Source organism: Pristiophorus japonicus, chromosome 2 (assembly GCF_044704955.1).
Source record: "Pristiophorus japonicus isolate sPriJap1 chromosome 2, sPriJap1.hap1, whole genome shotgun sequence".
NCBI classification, from domain to species: domain Eukaryota; kingdom Metazoa; phylum Chordata; class Chondrichthyes; family Pristiophoridae; genus Pristiophorus; species Pristiophorus japonicus.
The window spans coordinates 74,284,599-74,305,846 of record NC_091978.1 but is presented as its reverse complement, the minus strand read 5'-3'; the positions used below and the strand labels follow the sequence as shown (position 1 = coordinate 74,305,846).

Below are 21,248 nucleotides of genomic sequence, written 5' to 3'. Positions count from 1 at the left end.
GCCACAAGACAGGATGCCTAAGATAGTGGAACCTTAGCTAGATGCTGTGCTGGACACTCTCCAGAGATGCAATAATCCATGCTGTGAAATATGAAAATGTGAAAGATTGAAAAATTATTTTATTTCTAAATACTCATTACATTTCCAGCCCAGATGTTATGTGCTGAAGTCTTTAACTTACCAGTTCACATCATTAGTGCAGCTCTTAACAATAGTATGCTTCACAATAGCCACCTGTTCTCCTAATGATCTCATTCAAAATGGAGTATGGGAAACTGGCCTTTAATTACGCTCTTGACATTTCTTTCCTCCTCTGACAGGTCCTAGCAAGATTTAATCAAACTGCCTGCTTTTTCTGGCAATTTTTCACTCCAGAGGCTAAATCATAGCCTTTGCATCTCCTAGTTTCCATGTACTATTCTGAAAGTAACCCTTTAATCTCTATCACTGATTGCCCAAACTCAATAAGCTTCTGCTACTATTTGCCACTGCAGTGTAAGATTACATTTGAAAGCTGCTTCTTAATGAAATCCCAATGCAACCCTGCAGTGCGGGAGCTAGTTAGGAAGGAGGGAAAGAAATAAAACAAAAGGTAGAGACAAGCGAATGGATGAACAAATGACGGTGAAATAAAACAAGAGAAATTAAGAAATAATGTAGTGAATATGAAATAGTTAAATGGAAACCAAAACTATAGTGCTTGCCACCAAACATCCATGAAGAAATTCAGTGTTGCTCATCAAATTGTTTCAGCTTCCATTTTGTTGTTCCAATGAATTTTGTGAGAATGTTAAACAATCTTCATGAACAGAGTTCCAGTATTGTTTCAGCATTATATTCCATGACTCAATGGGGACATTCTGCACAGTACACCTTTTCTGGTGATTAAGTAAATGATGTTCAGTGGGTAAATACACTGGCAAATGCAATGCTGAGCCATACAGACCAATCCCCAGTTTTAGCTAAAATAGCTAATCTTAGTAAAGACTAGAGTGGGGAGCTCTAATTTGGCTTCAGTGCTAATAGTGCCAAAATCAGGCAAGGGTCCTACTCCTGATTACTACCAGTGACTCCTGCTTTCTATGGATGCATTGCCTGCCAACACTCCGTCTCTAGGTTCCAAAATCAAAAATGGGCATCTGGATGAGGACTCGGTGAGCAGTTGGCAGCTGTAAAAGCAGCTCCCAGTATAAGTCGATAATTCCAGGGGAGAAAATGAGCAGTGTGGGGAAAATACTCTACCTCTATCTATGGTAACATCACAAATATTTTCTCATTTCAGAAGGAAGAAAATACTACAAAAAAATTGGCAGCAATGTAACCCTGCAGTGCGAGACATCTGACGGTCATACTTCAGTTGTATGGAGATTTGATGGGCTGGTGATAACCCGCAATGAAGAGCAGCTTCTTCAAGGCACCAACCTCACCCTCCGAAACATAGATGCATTACAAACCGGAACCTATAGCTGCCATGAGAAACACAGCGGAAGCTTGAAGAATCAAATAACAATCCAAGTTGGAAGTAAGTACTTTTGAAGTGTTTATTTTTTAATGGAATCTATCAAGATATGGCACCTTTGAGGAAACTACCCTACTGTGTCCATAAATAACCCTGGAATAGTGTGACTGAAACATCTTTAAAAACAGGCTGATGGAGAGAAACGAAGTCTGTCAATGGTACACTAATAATCTCAGCAGCAACCACTGAGTGTGTTGTCATAACTTCCAATTAGTATTGGGGCAACATCAGCTAAGCACAAGAGTAAAAGGAAACCGTGTCAATCCACTTATTTTTGCTAAAGCCACGCATTATTAAGCTGGATCCCCTGATGTCTCCAATTACTGGAGATTTGGGGATTTTCTGTACATTCTAAAGGGTAGAATGTTTGCTTTTTCATTGAAAACATAAATGAAACTTTAGATTTTCCTTTCAAATAGAGGTGGATGTCACCCAGCTTGTGTAAGTATTAAAGACAGATTAAAGTGAGATTCAAAGCTTTATCTGGCAGTCTTTATCTCTTTTCAGCAACTTTGGGGGTTACCAAGCATTCTGTTATTTAAAGAATGAAACAAAAAAAATGTACTGGAAACACACAGCAGGCCGATCAGCATTTGTAAACTGAAAAGTCAGGTTAGTGTTTTGGCTATAGACCTGTTGTCCGAACTGAAATGTCTGCACCTGAAACATTAATCTCTCTCTCCTCTCCATCTACTGACAAGCCTGCTGTGTATTTCCAGATTTCCAGCATTTGTTTTTATTTGATTTCCAGCATTTGTAGTTCATTTTTTTTTCTACCTATAATCATTTAAAAAAAATTAGTTTCCAACTAGAGCTAAATCTATGCTTTTGACATAAAGGAAACAAAGTGGATGAATAGAGGTGGAATAGATTACTACAAACAAAATGGAAATTAAGGTTAACTCTAATATTAAATTAAAGGATCAATGGCCTGGAGAGAAATAAAGTGCAGCAAGCACAAGCAATCTAGGATTGTATGACAATCTAGAAGTGTACAAGGTTTCTGCAAGGGCAGAAAACTGCAGTGAGGCCTCCTAGGGGAAGTGTGGTCACCACCACAAGAAGGAATGACTAAATTATCCTAAAATGACATCACATTTGGTGGAACTAAATTGGGAGAGATACCTGTCCCATCACAGCTGCACTCCTCCTTTGGAGCATCAGCCTACATTACTTGTTCAAAACCCAGGGTGAGGTTTGAAGCTATAATCTTCTGACCAAGGTGAAATACTACCAACAGGAGCATGCTGACACTTAAGATATCCTCTGGGCAATATACTATAACTACTTGCATTTCTATAGCACTCCTCGTGTACCAAGAGCTATTTCAGGGCCCATTAAAGGAGGAAGAAAAATAACAAAACAATATTGGGAAGAAGAAAAAAGGAAAGTGGCAGTGTTGAAGGCACAAACAGACAAATAGAGGATTTTATGTGGCTTTTGAAAGGGGAGGGATGTGGCAAATGGCAAGGTTTGGGGAAGTTGTTCCAGAGGACAGGGACCTAGTAAAGCAATGTAAATACTTATTAGATTTGTATCAAGGCTAAAGAACATTAGAGGTATAATATCTGAGATTTTATAAGTACAGAACTTCACCTCCTTTTTGGCTCTAGGCAACCACACCAACTTGGCACAAACCCAGATTCTGTAGGAATGAGGACTACTGGTTTATTGCACTAGTGATCCAATTGGCTCTGTTCCGTATCTCTTTAATTCTGCTTTGAACACCCTGGCAAATGCTATTATTTCCTTTGACATTGTGACAGAAATGGGATTCCATTTCAAATGATATTTCTATATTGTATATTTTTATTTGAATAGTAGCTGAGCCTAGGCTCTGGGATATTTGCAATGGAAGCTATAGCTGCGGCACAACTTTAGGTGCAGCAGAAATGTATCTGATGCCTGGCCCTTGAAGCTGCTGCAAGCCTATAAAGCTCCACCTTTGATCCTTCTTCATTTATCAATATTCTTGGTATCACCATTTCTTCTGATTCCAGATGGAACACCCACAGCTGCTCCATTGCAAAAACTGTTTCCAAGAAGCTCCTCTTTTGTGCCAAACAGTTCTTTTTGTTCCTCAAAAATCTTTAACTCTCTATGAAGCCCCAATCAGTTGAAAACTTGGATACTGCTCCCATATCTGGTGATACTTTTCTCACACTTCTTTGACACTCCCGAAATGGATACAAGCTTGTCATCAGAGAAGTGATTCCTCTCATCTTTCTTGCCTCCAACCTTTCTTCACTGTGGATGGGGGTGGGGTGGGGGAAACATAACAAAAAAAGACATCTTGCTAAGTCTTAGAATTTTGTTCAACCATCTTTGGTATCTGATAAATTCTTACTTCAAATCTACAAAATTTCAGCCTTGACAGGTATTGCCCTAAGCAAGCAAATTAAATTACAGTCACGTCCACTTACACGCAAACCCAATACACTTAAGCAAATAGACTTTAAATGAATGTTACTGATAAGTGAATAGAAAATGAAATAGAATCCAATTTTCTACCTGAACTTTTGTATTCACTCCCGTTAACTGAAACACTTTGTTTGTGTATTCTTAGTAAATGGATACCGTTTTGTCCAGATTACTCATGTTACCACATCTACAACTCAATGATGATCAAGTTCTGCATGAAGAATGGCTTGTGCTATTTTGAGTCTACCAAATCCAGCAAATTAAAAGTAGTATGAAACCGTTTGTATTTTGGGAAATTTTCCATTGCAAATAAGAATGTACAAGAAATTGTGCAACAGGAAATTCTTTCTATTATTTCATCTGAGTACACGCATATCCTGGATAAGTAGATAATACTTAACAGGAATTGACTTTAAAACATTAATCCCAGCATTATCCTGACATAAGCCAAATTGTTACCAACTCCTAGTTTTTGCTTTATTGAGCAATTTTGGCGAAAAGCCAAGTGCCATAGTACAGAACAACACCAAAGTTGAAAACCAGAAGTAAGAAGACAAAGTAAATTTAAGAATAGTTAACAAGCTAAGGGTTTAAAAGCTTATAAATAGTAAAACATTTGTTATTGATTTAGTCAGCGCAATTAGATAACTGTTGTATAAAAGTCTAAAATACTGGTCAGTTGAAAGCAGAATATATTAACCATCTCAACTAATAATAGCAATACTCTATCATGAAAGGCAGTGTGTGACATACAGCTTTCTTTCTTTCTTTCTTTATCTATTTTGTTATTTTACTTAACTTGTGGGTCTACGTTTCAACAACGTGAAGGATATTGAGTTGGGATTTCATGGGATTCATACCATCAGTGGAAGCCCCTTATTAAAACTAACAAGATGTTCACAAATGCTATACATTCTGTGTAAACTCCATATCCATTGCATTCTTTTTCTTGTGTTATAACAAGAGAAAGCAAAATGAAACCGCCAGAGAAAAAAGACAGAAAAAAGACAGAAAATGATCATGAGAAAATAAGGGAAAGGAGGAGAAAAGGTTAAAGACAGAGAATAATGAGGAAAGGAAAAATAGGAGTTGAAGAGGATAGAAGAAAAAGGTGAGACAAATATATTACTGTCACAATTACACTATACAGAATGATGCAAATGGGAGCCAAATATTGCTGCCTGCTTACCTGATCATTAAGTTAGGAAAGACAGGAGTGCTGCTCACTGGCTTCCCACTTCCACTGTGATTTCAGTGATTGAAAATAGCCCACAATAGCTGCAAGTTCTTTTCAATCGTTGAAATTTTAATTTCAAACTTTTCTCGCAGAGGCTTTTTAACTGGTGCTTTTATATTGTAGTCAGAGCCCATCCTTGCCACTAAGGATAAGGGTTGATAGCTCCAGTTGAAGAGCAAGCAACCACTGAGACATGATAGTCCAAAACGCCTCCTCCTGTCTAATTTCCAGGATTCAATGACACCCCTTCTTCCAAGTAATTTCTGATAAATGATTGGGGGATTTCCATTGGGATCACAGTGGAGAATATCAGAGAATGCTGTTTAACTATCGCCCTGCCTGCCTGCCCAGGATTGCCCTCCCTCATCATCACTGGGACCACCACTGGCTACTCCTCTCCTGCCCACTGCATGTAAATGGTAACGCGTATGATTGCTGCTTCCTTGAGCCGCCATAGGGAAGGTGAAGTGGGCCCTTTCAAGTGGTGGTAATGGTTCTGAGGTATCCTCATAGAGGGTGAGGGCTTTGAATTGGCCACACCTCCCTCTATTCTGTCCCAACATTTACCTACTGAATCCTCAGTCTCCGCCAAGCCCTTCAGTAGAATATCTGGTTAGATCTTTGAGATGCTTCTACCCCTTAATAATAATCTTGGTTCAACACTAGGATTCTCTGCTCTTGCTCTTGCAGGCTACCTCTTGACACCAAAAAATCTGTCTGAAGCCTACCATGCATAGGTAATGAACCCCGACTCATTTTGGGGGGTCAGGGTTGGGGAAGATACAGAGACTGTGTGGATATATGGTGATGAGATCACTTCTTCACACGTATCTCATGGTGAGACCTCGGTGCTCTGAATTCAAACTCTCAAAAGTGACATCCTTGAATTTGCATTATGGCTGTAAAGCTTCCCTAGTGTCAGAGAAAGGTCTGTTCAATTTGCAAATGCCTTGCTGGCCTACAGCCAGAAAAAAGTGGTGGCCTAGCAAGAAGGTGTTCTAAGCATGTATATCATCATCTTTACACTATGGAAATGTCTCAAACGCACTAATATATCAATGGAGTATTCATGTAACTGTGAGTGATCTGTACCATTTATATTTAAACATACTGAACGATGAATTCTTCCTGTAATCAATCATTAAAGAAATGATTATTCAACAACGTACAGTCCCTCACAACTATAATTCCAAAGATCATTGATCCACTGAAATAGCTGTGGGATCCATATTAAAATGTTGCAAATGGCTGATATTTATTGGAATGGGGGAGGGTGTGGGGAGGCTGAAAACTGCTGTAGGGGACATAGAGGTCCTGTCAAACTTAACAGCAGTTCACAATTAACATTTTTTTAGCTCTGTTTGACACTCAGCTGCCGGACAAATGGACAGCCTGGCCGGTGGGTATGTGCAAACACCTGCGACAGGAGGCTGCAGCTGGGGACCATTGGGGGTGGTCTCTGGAAATTTTGAGGGAGGAGAGAGGCCGCAATCAGGAGTCTGTGTGGTAGGGAGTTGGGGGAGGGGAGGGGGGTGGGGGAGAGGCTTCAATCGGGAGAGTTCGGGAGGAAGTCGGCAATCAGGAGGGCTGGGGAGGAGGATGGCGATGGAGGCTGGCCCACAAGGATGCTGGAAAAAGCCTCCCTTTCACTGCCGGGTTTCCTGACCCCTGGGAAACCCATGTAGCAATAGTCAACTTTAAGTTGGGCTCCAATTGCACTGTGGGACCCCAATTAAAATAATAAAAACATAAGAAATAGGAGCAGGAGTAGGCCCCTCCAGCCTGCTCTACCATACAATAAGATTATGGCCAATCTTTGACCTCAACTTGACATTCCCATCTCATCCAATTATGTCTTGTTTCCCCTAGATCCCCAAAATCTATCGATCTCAGCCTTGAATATACTGAATGACTGAGCATCCACAGCCCTCTAGGGTAGAGAGTTCCAAAGATTCACAAATCTGAGTGAAGAGATTTCTCCTCATCTCAGTCTTAAATGGCCTACCTCTTGTCCTGAAACTATGCCCCCTAATTCTAGATCTTTCAGCTGCCTGGACCTAAAGCTCTGGAACTCCCTCCCTAAACCTCTCTGCATCTCTACCTCTCTTTCCTCCTTCAAGACGTTTCTTAAAACCTACCTCTTTGACCAAGCCATGGTTATCTGCCATAATTTCTTATCTGCCTGGAGTCAAATTTACTTTTTGTCTTAACCTTCCTGTGAAGCGCCTTGGGATGTTTTACTATGTTAAAGACGCTATATAAATACAAGTTGTTATGTTTGTAGACTCTCCAGCCAGGGGAAACAGCCTCTTGGCATCTACCCTGTCAGGCCCTCTCAGAATCTTATGTTTCAATGAGATCACCTCTCATTCTTCTGAACTCCAGAGAGCAAGACCTATTCTACTCAATCTCACCTCAGGACAACCTTCTCATCCCAGGAATCAATCTAATAAACTTTCTTTGTACACACTAAGGCAAATATATCCTTCCTTAGGTACGGAGATCAAAACTGTACACAGTACTCCAGGTTGATCTCACCGAAGCCCTATACAATTGCAGCAAGACTTCCTTACTCTCGTACTCCAAACCCCTTGCAATAAAGGCCAGGAAACAATTTCCTTTCATTATTGCTTTCTGTATCTGCATGTTAACTTATTGGATTTTGTGTACAATGATGCCCAAATCCCTCTGAGCACCAACATTTAATGGTTTCTCACCATTTGAAAAATATTCTGTTTATTCCTACCAAAGTGAATAACCTCACATTTCCACACATTATACTCCATCTGCCACCTTCTTACCTACTCATTTAACCTGTCTATATTCTGTCACAGAATCTGTGTCCTCCTCATAGCTTTATGTTAATTAAGTATCCCATCTCTTCAAGTCGGGGCACTCGGAAAGCCCGATACCTGCCGCTGTACAAAAGGCAGCGGACGTGTGCGCGACGTGTTGGGGATGCGTTCCCCATATTTAACTCTAACCCATCCTCCTTTTTCAATCACATGCATAATGCATTTCTCTGTTTTCCTTTTTTTTTTGCATGTGTTTTGTTATATAAATCCTCCAGATGGCCAAAATCTTCTTCATTGCAGCAGTGGTCCAATCCCGACATTAGCATTTAAAATTGTACTACACTGGGTTTTTGAAAACCACAGCACTCCCTTCCATTTCTCCCCCAACAGCAAATGCTGAAGTTTATGAGACTGTTTCGTGAAGTCTTTGATGTGGTTGGATTTGGTGCTTTTTTTTTTGTTTAACCACACTACATGCCATTTGTACACTGATGAGTCCAGAAGACCATAAGCTATGTGTAATGTTACAATTTACGAGAATTTGCAACTTGCATGTTTTTAAAGGTAGCTTCTGACTTGGTTGTTACTTCATAGACTCTGTAATGTCTGTTATTACTTTGTTGATGTAGAGAGTTGTAACATGACTTATTAACAGAAAATACATTCATCTAATTCTACTGATCTTTTACATGGTCTTAATAAAAAAAAATCTAGCATGCCATATAAATTATTATAATGAACTGTGAAATTCCTGCCGCGCTGTTGCGCCATCAGACATTATATGGACAGGACTTCTGCCAGCCATGATGTCCTGGCCTTTACCCCAGATAATTAGCACACTGAAAGGTGTGCAAGCTGTGTAAATCCAGACTGCAGTACCTCAGGAAAGCAGAGAGAGGTGGCAGGGCAGGGTTGGGAAAACTATAGAGGTTGGAATGAGATCTCAAAAGGGCCCTAAATGGCTATCCAATTGGGGGCGGATGGAACATAACTAGAGGAGAGGCACAGACTTGGTGCAGCAGCACTATCCTGTTGCTGCTTAAAGGAACCTGGTGTTGCTTAATTGGGAAATGGCGGCACTGGAAGAATATTGCAAACCTAGGTGAGAAGATAGTAAGGGCTAAAGGAAGTGCAAACTACTTCAGGCAGTTTAACCTGGATGTCGTCCTAATAGTGAAGTGGAGCAGGAAGGATGGGCTGTTTAGCCATGTGGTATGCGCTCTGTGGAGGGAGGTGGCTGTGGCAGGGTGCGCCACCTCCTTGAATCCCAGATCGTTACTGAACTTACCAGAGCAGTCAAGGTTCCACAGAAAATGCTGTCTCCAGAGGATATGTATTCTGTTCTGGGGTCCTGCTCTAAAAAGAAGGCTGGATCAGCATCATACTTGCATGGAGCCACTAAGAACCATCTTGGATAATCTGAGACAAATGGCAAGGATCACAGTAGAGGCCAATGCTATCTTTATTATAATATCCAAGAAAGATTCAGCAATGTAGAACTACCTAGATCAAATAGTGGCACCCCTCCCGGCAACCCCAATAGAGAGGCCTCCAGACTGCTCAACACGTTTACAATGAGTGTTTTGGTGTGTGTTTGTGTGTGTATAGAGGTTTCTCCAATCACTCCAATCAAAGCTGATATTTCAGACAGTCTCAGGACATTCAACAGACTTTGAATGCAACCACTTCCTGATTGGACAATTTAGGTGAAGTACCCCTAATTTCTACACACTTAAGTTGGGTGCAATTCGGTTGTAAATGATGGAATTTCTGGAACAGATAGGTTTTTCTCTCCATTCTCCTCATTTGCACCCATGCATCTTAAGCATGCATTTTAGAATGGGGGTAACTCTGGCATATAATTTCAGGCCCACAGTTTCTTCGAGTATGAAAGTCGACCAGTTTACTCATCATTTTTGTACTAAATAAAATAGCAAGTTCCTCGGTTTTACACTATATTGTACTATGTGCACACACATGGAGAACTTTACCTCAGAAATGGGAAATCTTTAGCAGAACAAAGTTAATTATATTCCTGGTCTGTGTTAAGTTTGTTGAAATCTGTTGCGGCAACAGTTGGTGCACTATAATTGCCCACAGTACCCCTGCGTTAGAGGGAGGGAATAAAAATCATCCACAAATCATGCTCTTGATTACCATCTAGCAAGCTTTGCTGAAAAATATAAACGTGGGTTTCCAGTAAAGACAGAATCAGCCTTTGGCTGAGATATAGTACATGGTCAGCATTCACCATCCAGACTCCTGCATAAAGAGTAGCTACTAGTGGTTCTCAGTGCCAGTAGAATCATGAGTGAGTGCCATTAGGAGACAAGAATCAAACTCCGAATTAAATGTTAAGCGAGGGATGGTTTGTGAAGTCATCTCAATGAAATTGCCTGATTCCAGTAACATGGGATAAAGTGGGGCTAGGCTTGGGTTCCTTTTGTTAAAATCATTGACTACATCATTAAGCCTCATGGTGCCACTGATGAGCTAGATCATTTTGGCATCACATAGTTAGTAGGCTGTCACTCATCAAGCATTTAGAGCATCAAACATTAGCTGGTTTAAAAAAAAATCATAAATTTGACCCAATCATTCTTTGGTAAAAATGTTTTTTTTTTTGGAGATGGTTTCAAGCAATCCGGGACCAATTTCGCAAAGTGCACTGGGGAAATAGGCAACAAGGTAAGTTGTGAATTTCATTTTTTTGAAAGAGCAAAAAGTATTAAATAGTTGAAGCCTGGGCTATTGCTTAGAATTAATCTAAAACCAAAGTTAAGATTGTACAAAAAAAAGAGAATGGAGAGGATAAACCAGGAAAAGTAGTACCATGGTTTCTAAAACTTATTTTTAAAGAGTATATTTTAGTAACCGTTTACTGATATTATAATAATAAAGCTATATAAACCTAGTCTTGACATCTGGGTTGGAGAATTTTCAGTATCACAGTTCCCCAACTGAAACCTTAAGAGGCAACAATCGACTGGGCCTGGGAGCACTGCATTCCCTGAAGCTACCAGCCGTCTTAATGTTATAGATTCTAAAACACCAATTTCCTGTTCATTTTTGTATAATTTAATCCTGTTGTAAGTAATAAAATAACTTGTTCTGTTGTAGAAATTTATTTAGGTTAAAGTACATCAACAAGCTACAACTGACCAGAATTTGATATAAATGTATCTAATGCTTAATTTATATTGCACAACCACTGCCTGAAGGATGAGATTGTGTTACACAAAAAGTAACTAGTAATGTGAGGTAGGGAAATTTGTAACAAAGAATAACTAGCAATGGGTGGGTAGAAGGGGTGTTACATAAAGAATGATGGATAGATGGGTGTGTGGTAAATAGAAAATAATGTTTGCTTGCATTGTACTTGTATCATGTGACCAGAAAACAAGAGGGGGCGTAGTTGCAGTTTTTGTGATGAATGTACTCTGGATGGCAAGATGTGAGATCCAAAAATAGTTTACCAGCATACAAATGTTTTATTATAAGTTAAAGTTCACCCAAATGTATTCAGTGTTCGCAGACGAGTGTACTGTGGTGTCATTTCAAAATCCATTATTATTTCATTCATCCATGGCCGCCGGCCACTCCTTTTATGGACCCAACCTGCTGCTGATGGTCTCGCGCAGGTCGGGGCCACTACGCTGTCCATGGCTGCCACTCCTTTTATGGCCTTGACCGGCCACTGAGTCGGTCCGGGAGGGCGACGGCTGTGAAGAAGGTGACTGGATTGGATGTCCCCAAAATCCAGTTTGAAATCAGGCGTCAGTGGCCGGACACGCCCCCTTTTGAAGAAAAAATTCTGTTCCAAAGTAGAACTGTTCTACCTGACTAGAACTTCAAAAAAAAAGTGGAGAATTGCAATTTCTAAGATAGTCCGTTCTCCACCAGTTGCTCCTATAATCAGGCGCAAATCATGTGGAAACTTGGGCCCAAAGTATCATTAAATGAAATTAATTTGATTACACCGTCTAATTACCACTGCACATACCTAGTGTGCACACATATCTCTGCAATCTCTTGCCACTCTTTTGTCCCGACCTCGCCAGTCCTGCTGTACCTGCCTACGCTCCAATCAGCGACCTGGATTTTGGGGACATGGATGAATGAAATAATAATGGATTTTGAAATGACACCACAGTACACTCGTCTGCGAACACTGAATAGACATTGGGGACATCCAATCCACAGTGAAAATGTACTCCAAACTAAGTTAGAATGGAGCAAGTGAAGATTTTTAGAACTGAAAAAACCTTTTCTACACATTAAAAAATCAGGCGCAGGTTACAAATTAGGCATCCAGAACGAGGTGGGGGGGATGGGAACTCATTAAATTCTACAATAAATCCTTATTTATACTTCTACAAATATTATACAAATAAATCCAACCTAAATAAACATTTATAAGCAAAGAAAAGATTAAATAAACCATCTTCTTACCTGTGTGAAAGTGCTTCAGGCACGGAGAATGCTGCAGTCAGCCTGAGGCGCCCGTTCTTCCCGCGGGGGGAGGGGGGGAAGGCGCCCGTTCTTCCCGCGGGGGGAGGGGGGAAGGCGCCCGTTCTTCCCACGGGGGGGGGTGGGGGGGAGGCGCCCGTTCTTCCCGCGGGGGGGGGAGGCGTCCGTTCTTCCCACGGGGGGGGAGGCGCCCGTTCTTCCCGCGGGGGGGGGGGGCACCCGTTCTTCCCGCGGGGTGGGGGGGGGGGAGGCGCCCATTCTTCCCGCGGGGGGGGAAGGAGACAGTGAGAAGGCTGCAAGTGCTGATGTGCTGATGGCAATGTGCTTTTATTAAAAAAATGTTCAAAAATTAAACAGCTACAAAGAACTACAAAAATGGCCGAGTGCCAATGTTTTTTTCACACTGAGCATGCGCGAACGCTCCAACGTGCACGCGCAGCATTGCTGGCAGGAAAAAAACTAATTTAAATAGTACCCGCCCCATCCCACTTACAAAATCGGCGTGAGTGTAGGCTCCGCCCCCCCCCCCCCCCCCCCAGGCGCCACGCCAGGCAGACAAGGAGCTGCAGAACGCTCCAGAATCGCGAGGTTTTTTAGGCGCGAGAAACGGGCGCCCAGCTCGGAGGGGTGCCCATTTTTTATCGTGTGGAAACTTGGGCCCTTTGTTTCAATAACATTAACAGAATATTTTTTGGAATGTCTTAACACCTACTGTACTCGGGAAGTCTTAATGCACTTTACAAGCTAGAGATTACTTCCGAAGCCATTATGCCACAGCAAGGTCCTACAAACATCAAATGGATGATTGCCAGATAATTCATTTTTGGTGATGGTGGTTAAGGGAGGAATGTTGGCCAGAACACTGGGAGGACTCCCTTCAAATAGGATATTTTATATACACCTAAGCAAGTAAATTGGGCTTCGGTTTAACATCTCATCCAAAAGACACACCTCTGTTTGTGCAGCAGTGCTTCGGTGCCACACTGAAGTACAGGCCTAAATAAGTGCTCAGGTTGTACTGGGGCTTGAACCCATAGCTTTCTGATTTAGCCAGGCTGACAAAACAGGGCTCTTTTAAACTTCTCTTAAACCATGATATTTGGCTTTTGAAAGAATTGCTAACTTCTGCTTTGAGTGTAATGTATTACAACTAATATAAAAATATAAATCTCAGATGCAGTAAAGAAAAAAATAAGTAGCCATGAACAAATTTCACTATTTGCTTCTGAAATGTGTTATGACACTACATAAATATAATCTTTCTTTTCTGTTTCTTAGTAAAGTACATTATGAATTTCTGGCAGTCGGAAGCAAGTTTTTGTTGTTGGGGCCAATGTCATAGCAGTCGGCTCCGACCATCCAATGATTTGATTTTGACTTGCAGTGATAGCAGGATTCAATTCACTGTTATAGGGAAGTAAAGTACTCTGTATGTTTCATAATGTTATTGCATTATGCGGATTGGCTAGCAAAATGGGCATAAGATTCTGCTGTTTCTGTTGCTTTATTCTTACAACTGTATCCATTTAGACTCTGTCAACTCCAAAGAGGAAAACAAATGATTAAAAACATATATTATTGATTTAAATATTAATATAGTTAAATCACAATAAACATGTAATAGATTTGCCAAATAAATCTTATGTTTGGATTAGAATGTTTATAAAAATAAAGATTTGAATATCTCTGCATCAGCCTAGTTAATCACACATGCTGCAAGAATTTGAAATGAAAATAATTTCTTGGTGAAATACAATCCTTCATGAGCGATTGTAAGTGTGCAAAAAGCAGATGCAGATGGATAGATGGTAAATAAACGGAGGAATAAGAACATAAGTAATTAGAAAACATTTTGTCCTGGAAGCAGGATTATATAATCAAGTGTTGTATTCCTCTGGAGGAGGAATTTTGCATCTCGAAGAGTGAATGGAAAGCGATTTGGTTCACTGCAGTTCTATGGCTGGATCAGAATTCCATTTGGGATCAGTTTTCTTTATCTGGAGTCAGCTGCACTAGAATGAGCATTGCAAGGATCTCGCCAAACATCTGAGCACAAGTCGGTTGTTTTGATTTTGTTCCCTTGCCCATATTTCAACAGAACATGCTGACCGCAGCCTGCCAATTTACAATCAAGTGCATGGTTGGCAGCATTTCAGCCATGGTGTATTACTGGGCAATACTTAACAAAGGAGCACATTGTTTTAAGTTGGCAGCTAGGATGACTTTTATTTTTTTGATTATAAAAGCAGCTAAAAAAAGAAAAATTAATGAATGCTTAACCAATTTTTTTTTCCAAAATATTCTCCCTCATTGAGCATTCATAGGATTATGTGCATCTGATTTTTAATGTATGCAGTTCCAAACAAACTTTAATGATACCCTTGTAAACATGGAAAAAACAGTAAACATCTTAATCAAAATTAAATAATTATGTCTGGCCGAGTGACATTGGCCAGATGTACAGAATTAGACTGGTAGAGGAGGGCTGCTGACAGACTGGAATGCTAGAGTTATTGTTTCCATTTTTTTATTCTTGTATTTTCTATGCTTTCTAGCATGGGTTCCAGAGTTTAAGGGGGCACTTTTACATTTACTATTAACAGGACAGTATTAATGCATTTTCCATAAGTGTTGCCTCAGTTTGAAATGCCCATTGACAGATTGTACACTTTCACTTTTGCTATGTTACTGAACTGTTGGCTTTCTGTGTGAATCTGAAAACAATAATTTAATGGTTCCACTGCCAAAACTGTGGACTTGAAAGCTCTGATGGTAGGTCCTGTGATGGATTTTTATTTTCTTTCACTAACTTCAGAGGAGCATTGCAGTTTATTGCGTCTGAATGATGGCAGTTCAGCTGTAGCTCAATGGGTAGCACTCTTGCCTCTGAGTCAGAAGGTTCTGTGCTTAAGTCTCACTCCAAGGATTTGAGCACACACAAATCTAGGCTGACACTCCAGTGCAGTGCTGCGAAAGCGTTGCACTGATGGAGATGCCGGCTTTCGGATGAGACGTTAACCCGAGGTCCCGTCTGCTCTCAAGTGGACGTAAAAGATCCCATGGCACTATTTCAAAGAGCAGAAGAGTTATCCCTGGTGTCCTGACCAATATTTATCCCTCAATCAGCATAACAAACAACGGATTAACTAGTCATTATCGCATTGCTGTTTGTGGGAGCTTGCTTGTGCGCAAATTGGCTGCTGCATTTCCTACATTACAATTGTGACTACACTTCAAAAGTACTTAATTGGCTGTAAAATGCTCCGAGTCGTCCGGTGGTCGTGAAAGGTACTATATAAATGCAAGTCTTTTTTTTTTTCTTTGAGTTCCCTCAGTGGGTCAGTTTGTACATGCACTACCCAGTATGGAGCTGAGCCATACCGACCAGGAAGATCTCTCGTTCAAATCTTTGTCTGTATTGATCTTAACTAGGGTGGTGATAGTGATGCTACCAATAGCTTTAAAGTTTTGGGCCAAGAGAAGTTTAGAAAAAACAGTTAGGTTACAACTGACCTTTTTTCCGTGACCCCTGCTGAAAAGATTTTTAAATTAATTCACGGGATGTAAGCATCACCGGCAAGGCCAGCATTTATTGCACATCCCCAACGGCCCTTGAGAAGGTGGTGGTGATCTGCTGCCTTGAACTGCTGCAGTCTATGTCGTGAAGGTTCTCCCTCAGTGTGGTTAGGTAGGGAGTTCCAGAATTTTGACCCAGCGATGATGAAGTCACAATGGTGTGCGACTTGGAAAGGGAGCGTGGAGGTGATGGTGTTCCCATGCGCCTGCCACCCTTGTCCTTCTAGGTGGAAGAGGTCGTGGGTTTGAGAGATGCTGTCGAAGAAGCTTTGGCAAGTTGCTGCAGTGCATTTTGTAGATGGTACACACTGCAGCTATTCTGCGCAGGTGGCGAAGGAAGTGAATATATAAGGTGGTGGATGGAGTGCCAATCAAGTGGGCTGTTTTGTCCTGGATGGTGTCGACCATCTTGTAGTGTTGGAATTGCACTCATCCTGGCAAGTGGAGTGTGTTCCATCACACTTATCTTGTAGATGGTGGAAAGACTGTGGGGTGTCGAGAGGTGAGACACTCGCCACAGAATACCCAGCCTCTGACCTGCTCTTATTGCCACAGTATTTGTGGTTGGTCCAGTTAAGTTTCTGGTCAATGGTGACCCTCAGGATGTTGATGGTGGGGGATTTGGCATGGTCAGACCATTGAATGTCAAGGACTCAGCATGATAAAGCTGTTGAATGTCAAGGGGCGGTATTAGACTGTCGTTTGTTTGAGATAGGCATTGCCTGGCACTTGTGTGGTGCGAATGTTACTTGCCGTTTATCAGCTCAAGCCTGAATGTCGTCCATGTCTTGCTGCATGCTGGCATGGACTGCTTCATTATCTGAGGAGTTGCAAATGGCACTGAACCCTGCAGTCATCAGCGAACATCCCCACTTCTGACATGATGGAGGTAAGGTCATTGATGAAGCAGCTGAAGATGGTTGGGCCTAGGACACTGTCCTGAGGAGCTCCTGCAGCAATGTCTTGGAGCTGTGCTGATTGACCTCCAACCATCACAACAATCTTCCTTTGTGCTAGGTATAATTCCCATTGACATCAATTTTACTAGGGCTCCTTGATTCCACACTCCATCAAATGCTGTCTTGATGTCGAGGGCAGTCACTCTCACCTCCCCTCTGGAATTCAGCTCTTTTGTTCATGAGGTCTGGAGCCGTGTGGTCCTGGCGCAACCCAAACTGAGCATCGGTGAGCAGGTTATTGGTGAGTAAGTGCTGCTTGATAGCACTGTCGATGACCCATTCCATCACTTTGCTGATGATGGAGAGTAGACTGATGGGGCGGTAATTGGCCGGATTTGATTTGTCCTGCTTTTTGTGGACGGGACATACCTGGACAATTTTCCACATTGTCGGTTAGATGCCAATGTCATACTGGAACAGCTTGGCTAAAGACACGGCTAGTTCTAGAGCACAAGTCTTCAGCACGACAGTTGGGATGTTTTCTGTTGTAGCCTTTGCTGTATCCAGTGTGCTCAGCCGTTTCTTGGTATCACGTGGAGTGAATTGAATTGGCTGAAGACTGGCTTCTATGATGGTGGGGTCCTCAGGCAGAGGCCGATATGGATCATCCACTCAGCACTTCTGGTTGAAGATGGTTGCAAACACTTCAGCCTTGTCTTTTGCACTCACGTGCTGGGCTCTGCTATCAATGAGGATGGGGATATTCATGGAGCCTCCTTCTCCCGTTAGTTGTTTAATAGTCTACCACCATTCACGACTAGATGTGCCAGGACTGCAGGGCTTTGATCTGATTTGTTGATTTGGGATCGCTTAGCCATGTCTATGGTATGCTGCTTCCTGTGTTGCATTTAGTCCTGTGTTGCAGCTTTCCCAGATTGGCACCTAATTTTTAGGTATACCTTGTGCTGCTCCTGGCATGCTCTTCTACACTCCTTATTGAACCAGGGTTGGTCCCCTGGCATGATGGTAATGGTAGAGTGAGGGATATACTGGGCCATAAGGTTACAGATTGTGGTGGAATACAATTTAGCTGCAGCTGATGGCCCACAGCACCTCATGGATGCCCAGTTTTGAGCTGCTAGATCTGATCTGAATCTACCCCATTTAGCACAGTGGTAGTGCCAGACAATACGACAGAGGGTATCCTCCGTGTGAAGATGGGACATCGTCTGCACAATGACTGTGTGGTGGTCACTGCTACCAATGCTGTCATGGACAGATGCATCTGCAACAGGTAGATTGCTGAGGATGAGATCAAGTAGGTTTTTCCCTTGTGTCGTGCTGAGTCTGCCAGCTATGCCCTTCAGGTCTCGGTCAGTATTGGTGCTACCGAGCCCCTCTTGGTGATGGACATTGAAATCCCTCACCCAGAGTACATTCTGTGCCCTTGCTACTCTCGGTGCTGCTTCCAAGTGGTGTTCCACATGGAGTACTGATTAATTAGCTGAGGGAGATGGTAATCATCAGGAGGTTTCCTTGCCCATGCTTACCCTGAAGCCATGAGACATCATGGGGTCTGGAGTCCATGATTAGGACTCCCAGGGCTACTCCCTCTCGACTGTATCACTGTGCTGCCACCCCTGGTGGGTCTGTCCTGCCGGTGGGACAGGGATGAGGGTCTGGGACATTGGCGGGAAGGTATGATTCTGTGAATATGACTCAGGCTGTTGCTTGACTAGTCTGAGGGACAGCTCTCCCAATTTTGGCATAAGTATGCAGATGTTAGTGAGGAGGAATTTGCCGGGTCGACTGGGCTGGATGTGTCTGAAGCTGGTGCAGAGGTCGATGCCGGGTGGTCCATCTGGTTTTATTATTGTCTCGTAGCGGTTTGTTGCAACTGAGTGGCTTTCTAAGGCATTTCCGAGGGCAGTTAAGAGACATAGAAACATAGAAATTAGGTGCAGGAGCAGGCCATTCGGCCCTTTGAGTCTGCACTGCCATTCAATAAGAACATGGCTGATCATTCAACCTCCGTACCCCTTTCCTGCTTTCTCTCCATACCTCTTGATCCCTTTGGCCGTAAGGGCCATAGCTAACTCGCTTTTGAATATATCAAACGAACTGGCCTCAACAACTTTCTGTGGTAGAGAATTCCACAGATTAACCACTCAGTGAAGAAGTTTCTCCTCATCTCGGTCCTAAATGGCTTATCCCTTATTCTTAGACTGTGACCCCTGGTTCTGGAACTCCCCAGCAATAGGAACATTCTTCCTGCCTCTAACCTGTCCAATCCCGTCAGAATTTTATATGTTTCTATGAGATCCCCTCTTATTCTTCTAAACTCCAGTGGCTACAAGCCCAGTTGATCCAGTATCTCCTCATCTGTCAGTCCTGCCATCCCGGTCTGGTGAACCTTCACTGTACTCCCTCAACAGCAAGAATGTCCTTCCTTCAGATTAGGAGACCAAAACAATATTCTAGGTGTGGCCTCACCCCAAGGCTCTGTACAACTGCAGTAGACCTCCCTGTTCCTATACTCAAATCCTCTAGCTATGAAGGCCAACATGCCATTTATCGTCTTCACTGCCTGCTGTACCTGGATGCCAACCTTCAATGACTGATGTACCATGACACCCAGATCTCGTTGCACCTCCCCTTTTCCTAATCTGTCACCATTCAGATGATAATCTGTCTTCCTGTTTTTGCCACAAAAGTGGATAACCTCACATTTATCCACATATTGCATCTGCCCACTCACTTAATCTGTCCAAGTCACCCTGCAGCCTCTGAGCATCCTCCTCACAGCTCTCACCGCTACCCAGCTTAATGTCATCTGCAAACTTGGATATATTACATTCAATTCCTTCATCTAAATCATTGAAGTATATTGTAAATAGCTGGGGTCCCAGCACTGAACCCTGCGGCACCCCACTGGTCACTGCCTGCCATTTTGAAAAGGACCCGTTTATTCCGACTCTCTGCTTCCTGTCTGCCAACCAGTTCTCTATCCACGTCAATACATTACCCCCAATACCATGTGCTTTAATTTTGCACATTAATCTCTTGTGTGGGACCTTGTCAAAAGCCTTTTGAAAGTTCAAATACACCACATCCATTGGTTCTCCCTTGTCCACTCTACTAGTTACATCCTCAAAAAATTCTAGAAGATTTGTCAAGCTTGATTTCCCTTTGATATAAATCCATGCTGACTTGGACCAATCCTGTCACTGCTTTTCAAATGTGCTGCTATTTCATCTTTAATAATTGATTCCAACATTTTCTTCACCACCGATGTCAGGCTAACCAGTCTATAATTCCATGTTTCCTCTCTCCCTCCTTTTTTAAAAAGTGGTGTTACACATTGCAGTAGGTCTGGAGTCACATATAGGCCAGACCAGGTAAGGACGGTTATTGTACGACCTCTTGTTTGATTTGATCATTGCCTGAATGTTGTCGAGGTCTTGCTGCATACGGGCATGGACTGTTTCATTATAAAAGTAGATGGAGGTCGGCATTAGGTGAAGTCCAGATTCATTATTACATCACCCACAATTAACTAGCTTGTCTGGGATCACACATGAAAACAGCCACATGGATAGGGTGATGGAATCAGACCCAGCATAAGAAATTGAGGTGAAAAGATTGGGGAGAGCGAAGCAGCAAAACAATAATGATGTAAATCCTTGACATTAATATTCTGAGGCCCCAAACAGTGAGTCTCCAATCTCAGCCATCTAGTTGTGGGAGGCACAGAGTCGAGGCCAGGCATAACAAAATGGTCCAGCCAAATAACACAGTCAGTTGTCCAATGGAACAAAGGCAGGCCTTCCATTTGAAATGAGAGTTGATCGTGAGGCCAAGAATATCATTTTGAAAATTCACCGTATAGATCTAAGGAATAGCAGATACCCTGGAGTGATTTCAAAGCGCTAATCTAATTTTGTGGTTGAGGTGACAGTTATGTACTGCTTGATCTTTGCCCTTGTGGTTGATATCATCAGAACCCTTCAATTGGATTAGTGCCTTGGAATTACTGAGGTACCCACTCACTCTCGCCTTCATCTTCCTTTTCAAAAATGTAAAAATAGAATAATTTTTTGGCCAAATTCCTTTTTCCTCTATGCTGATGACCTGTTGTGGCTGTTGTCTTTGATGATCTAATATCCGATTTCATTATTCCCTTTAAACCAGTTTATAATAGTCAATATTCCTAAAATCTCAGATCTGAGTCCGAGAGTTGTTCTGTGATAAAGTATGCTTTGATAGCTGTAGAGGAAGTTCAAAGAGCTAAAGTTTCATAGTGCATGTTATTAAAATGGTGTCTATAATAA

General features: G+C 42.1%; 1 protein-coding gene across 1 annotated transcript in view; it reads left to right on the top strand.

The window, feature by feature from the left end:
* Window positions 1-21,248, top strand: part of cntfr (ciliary neurotrophic factor receptor) — a 258,091-nt gene that overhangs the window by 84,157 nt on the left and 152,686 nt on the right. Inside the window, exon 3 of the mRNA XM_070862387.1 lies at window positions 1,283-1,522. Within this exon, the coding sequence (XP_070718488.1) occupies window positions 1,283-1,522 (240 nt within the window). The remainder of the gene's footprint in view (window positions 1-1,282; window positions 1,523-21,248) is intronic.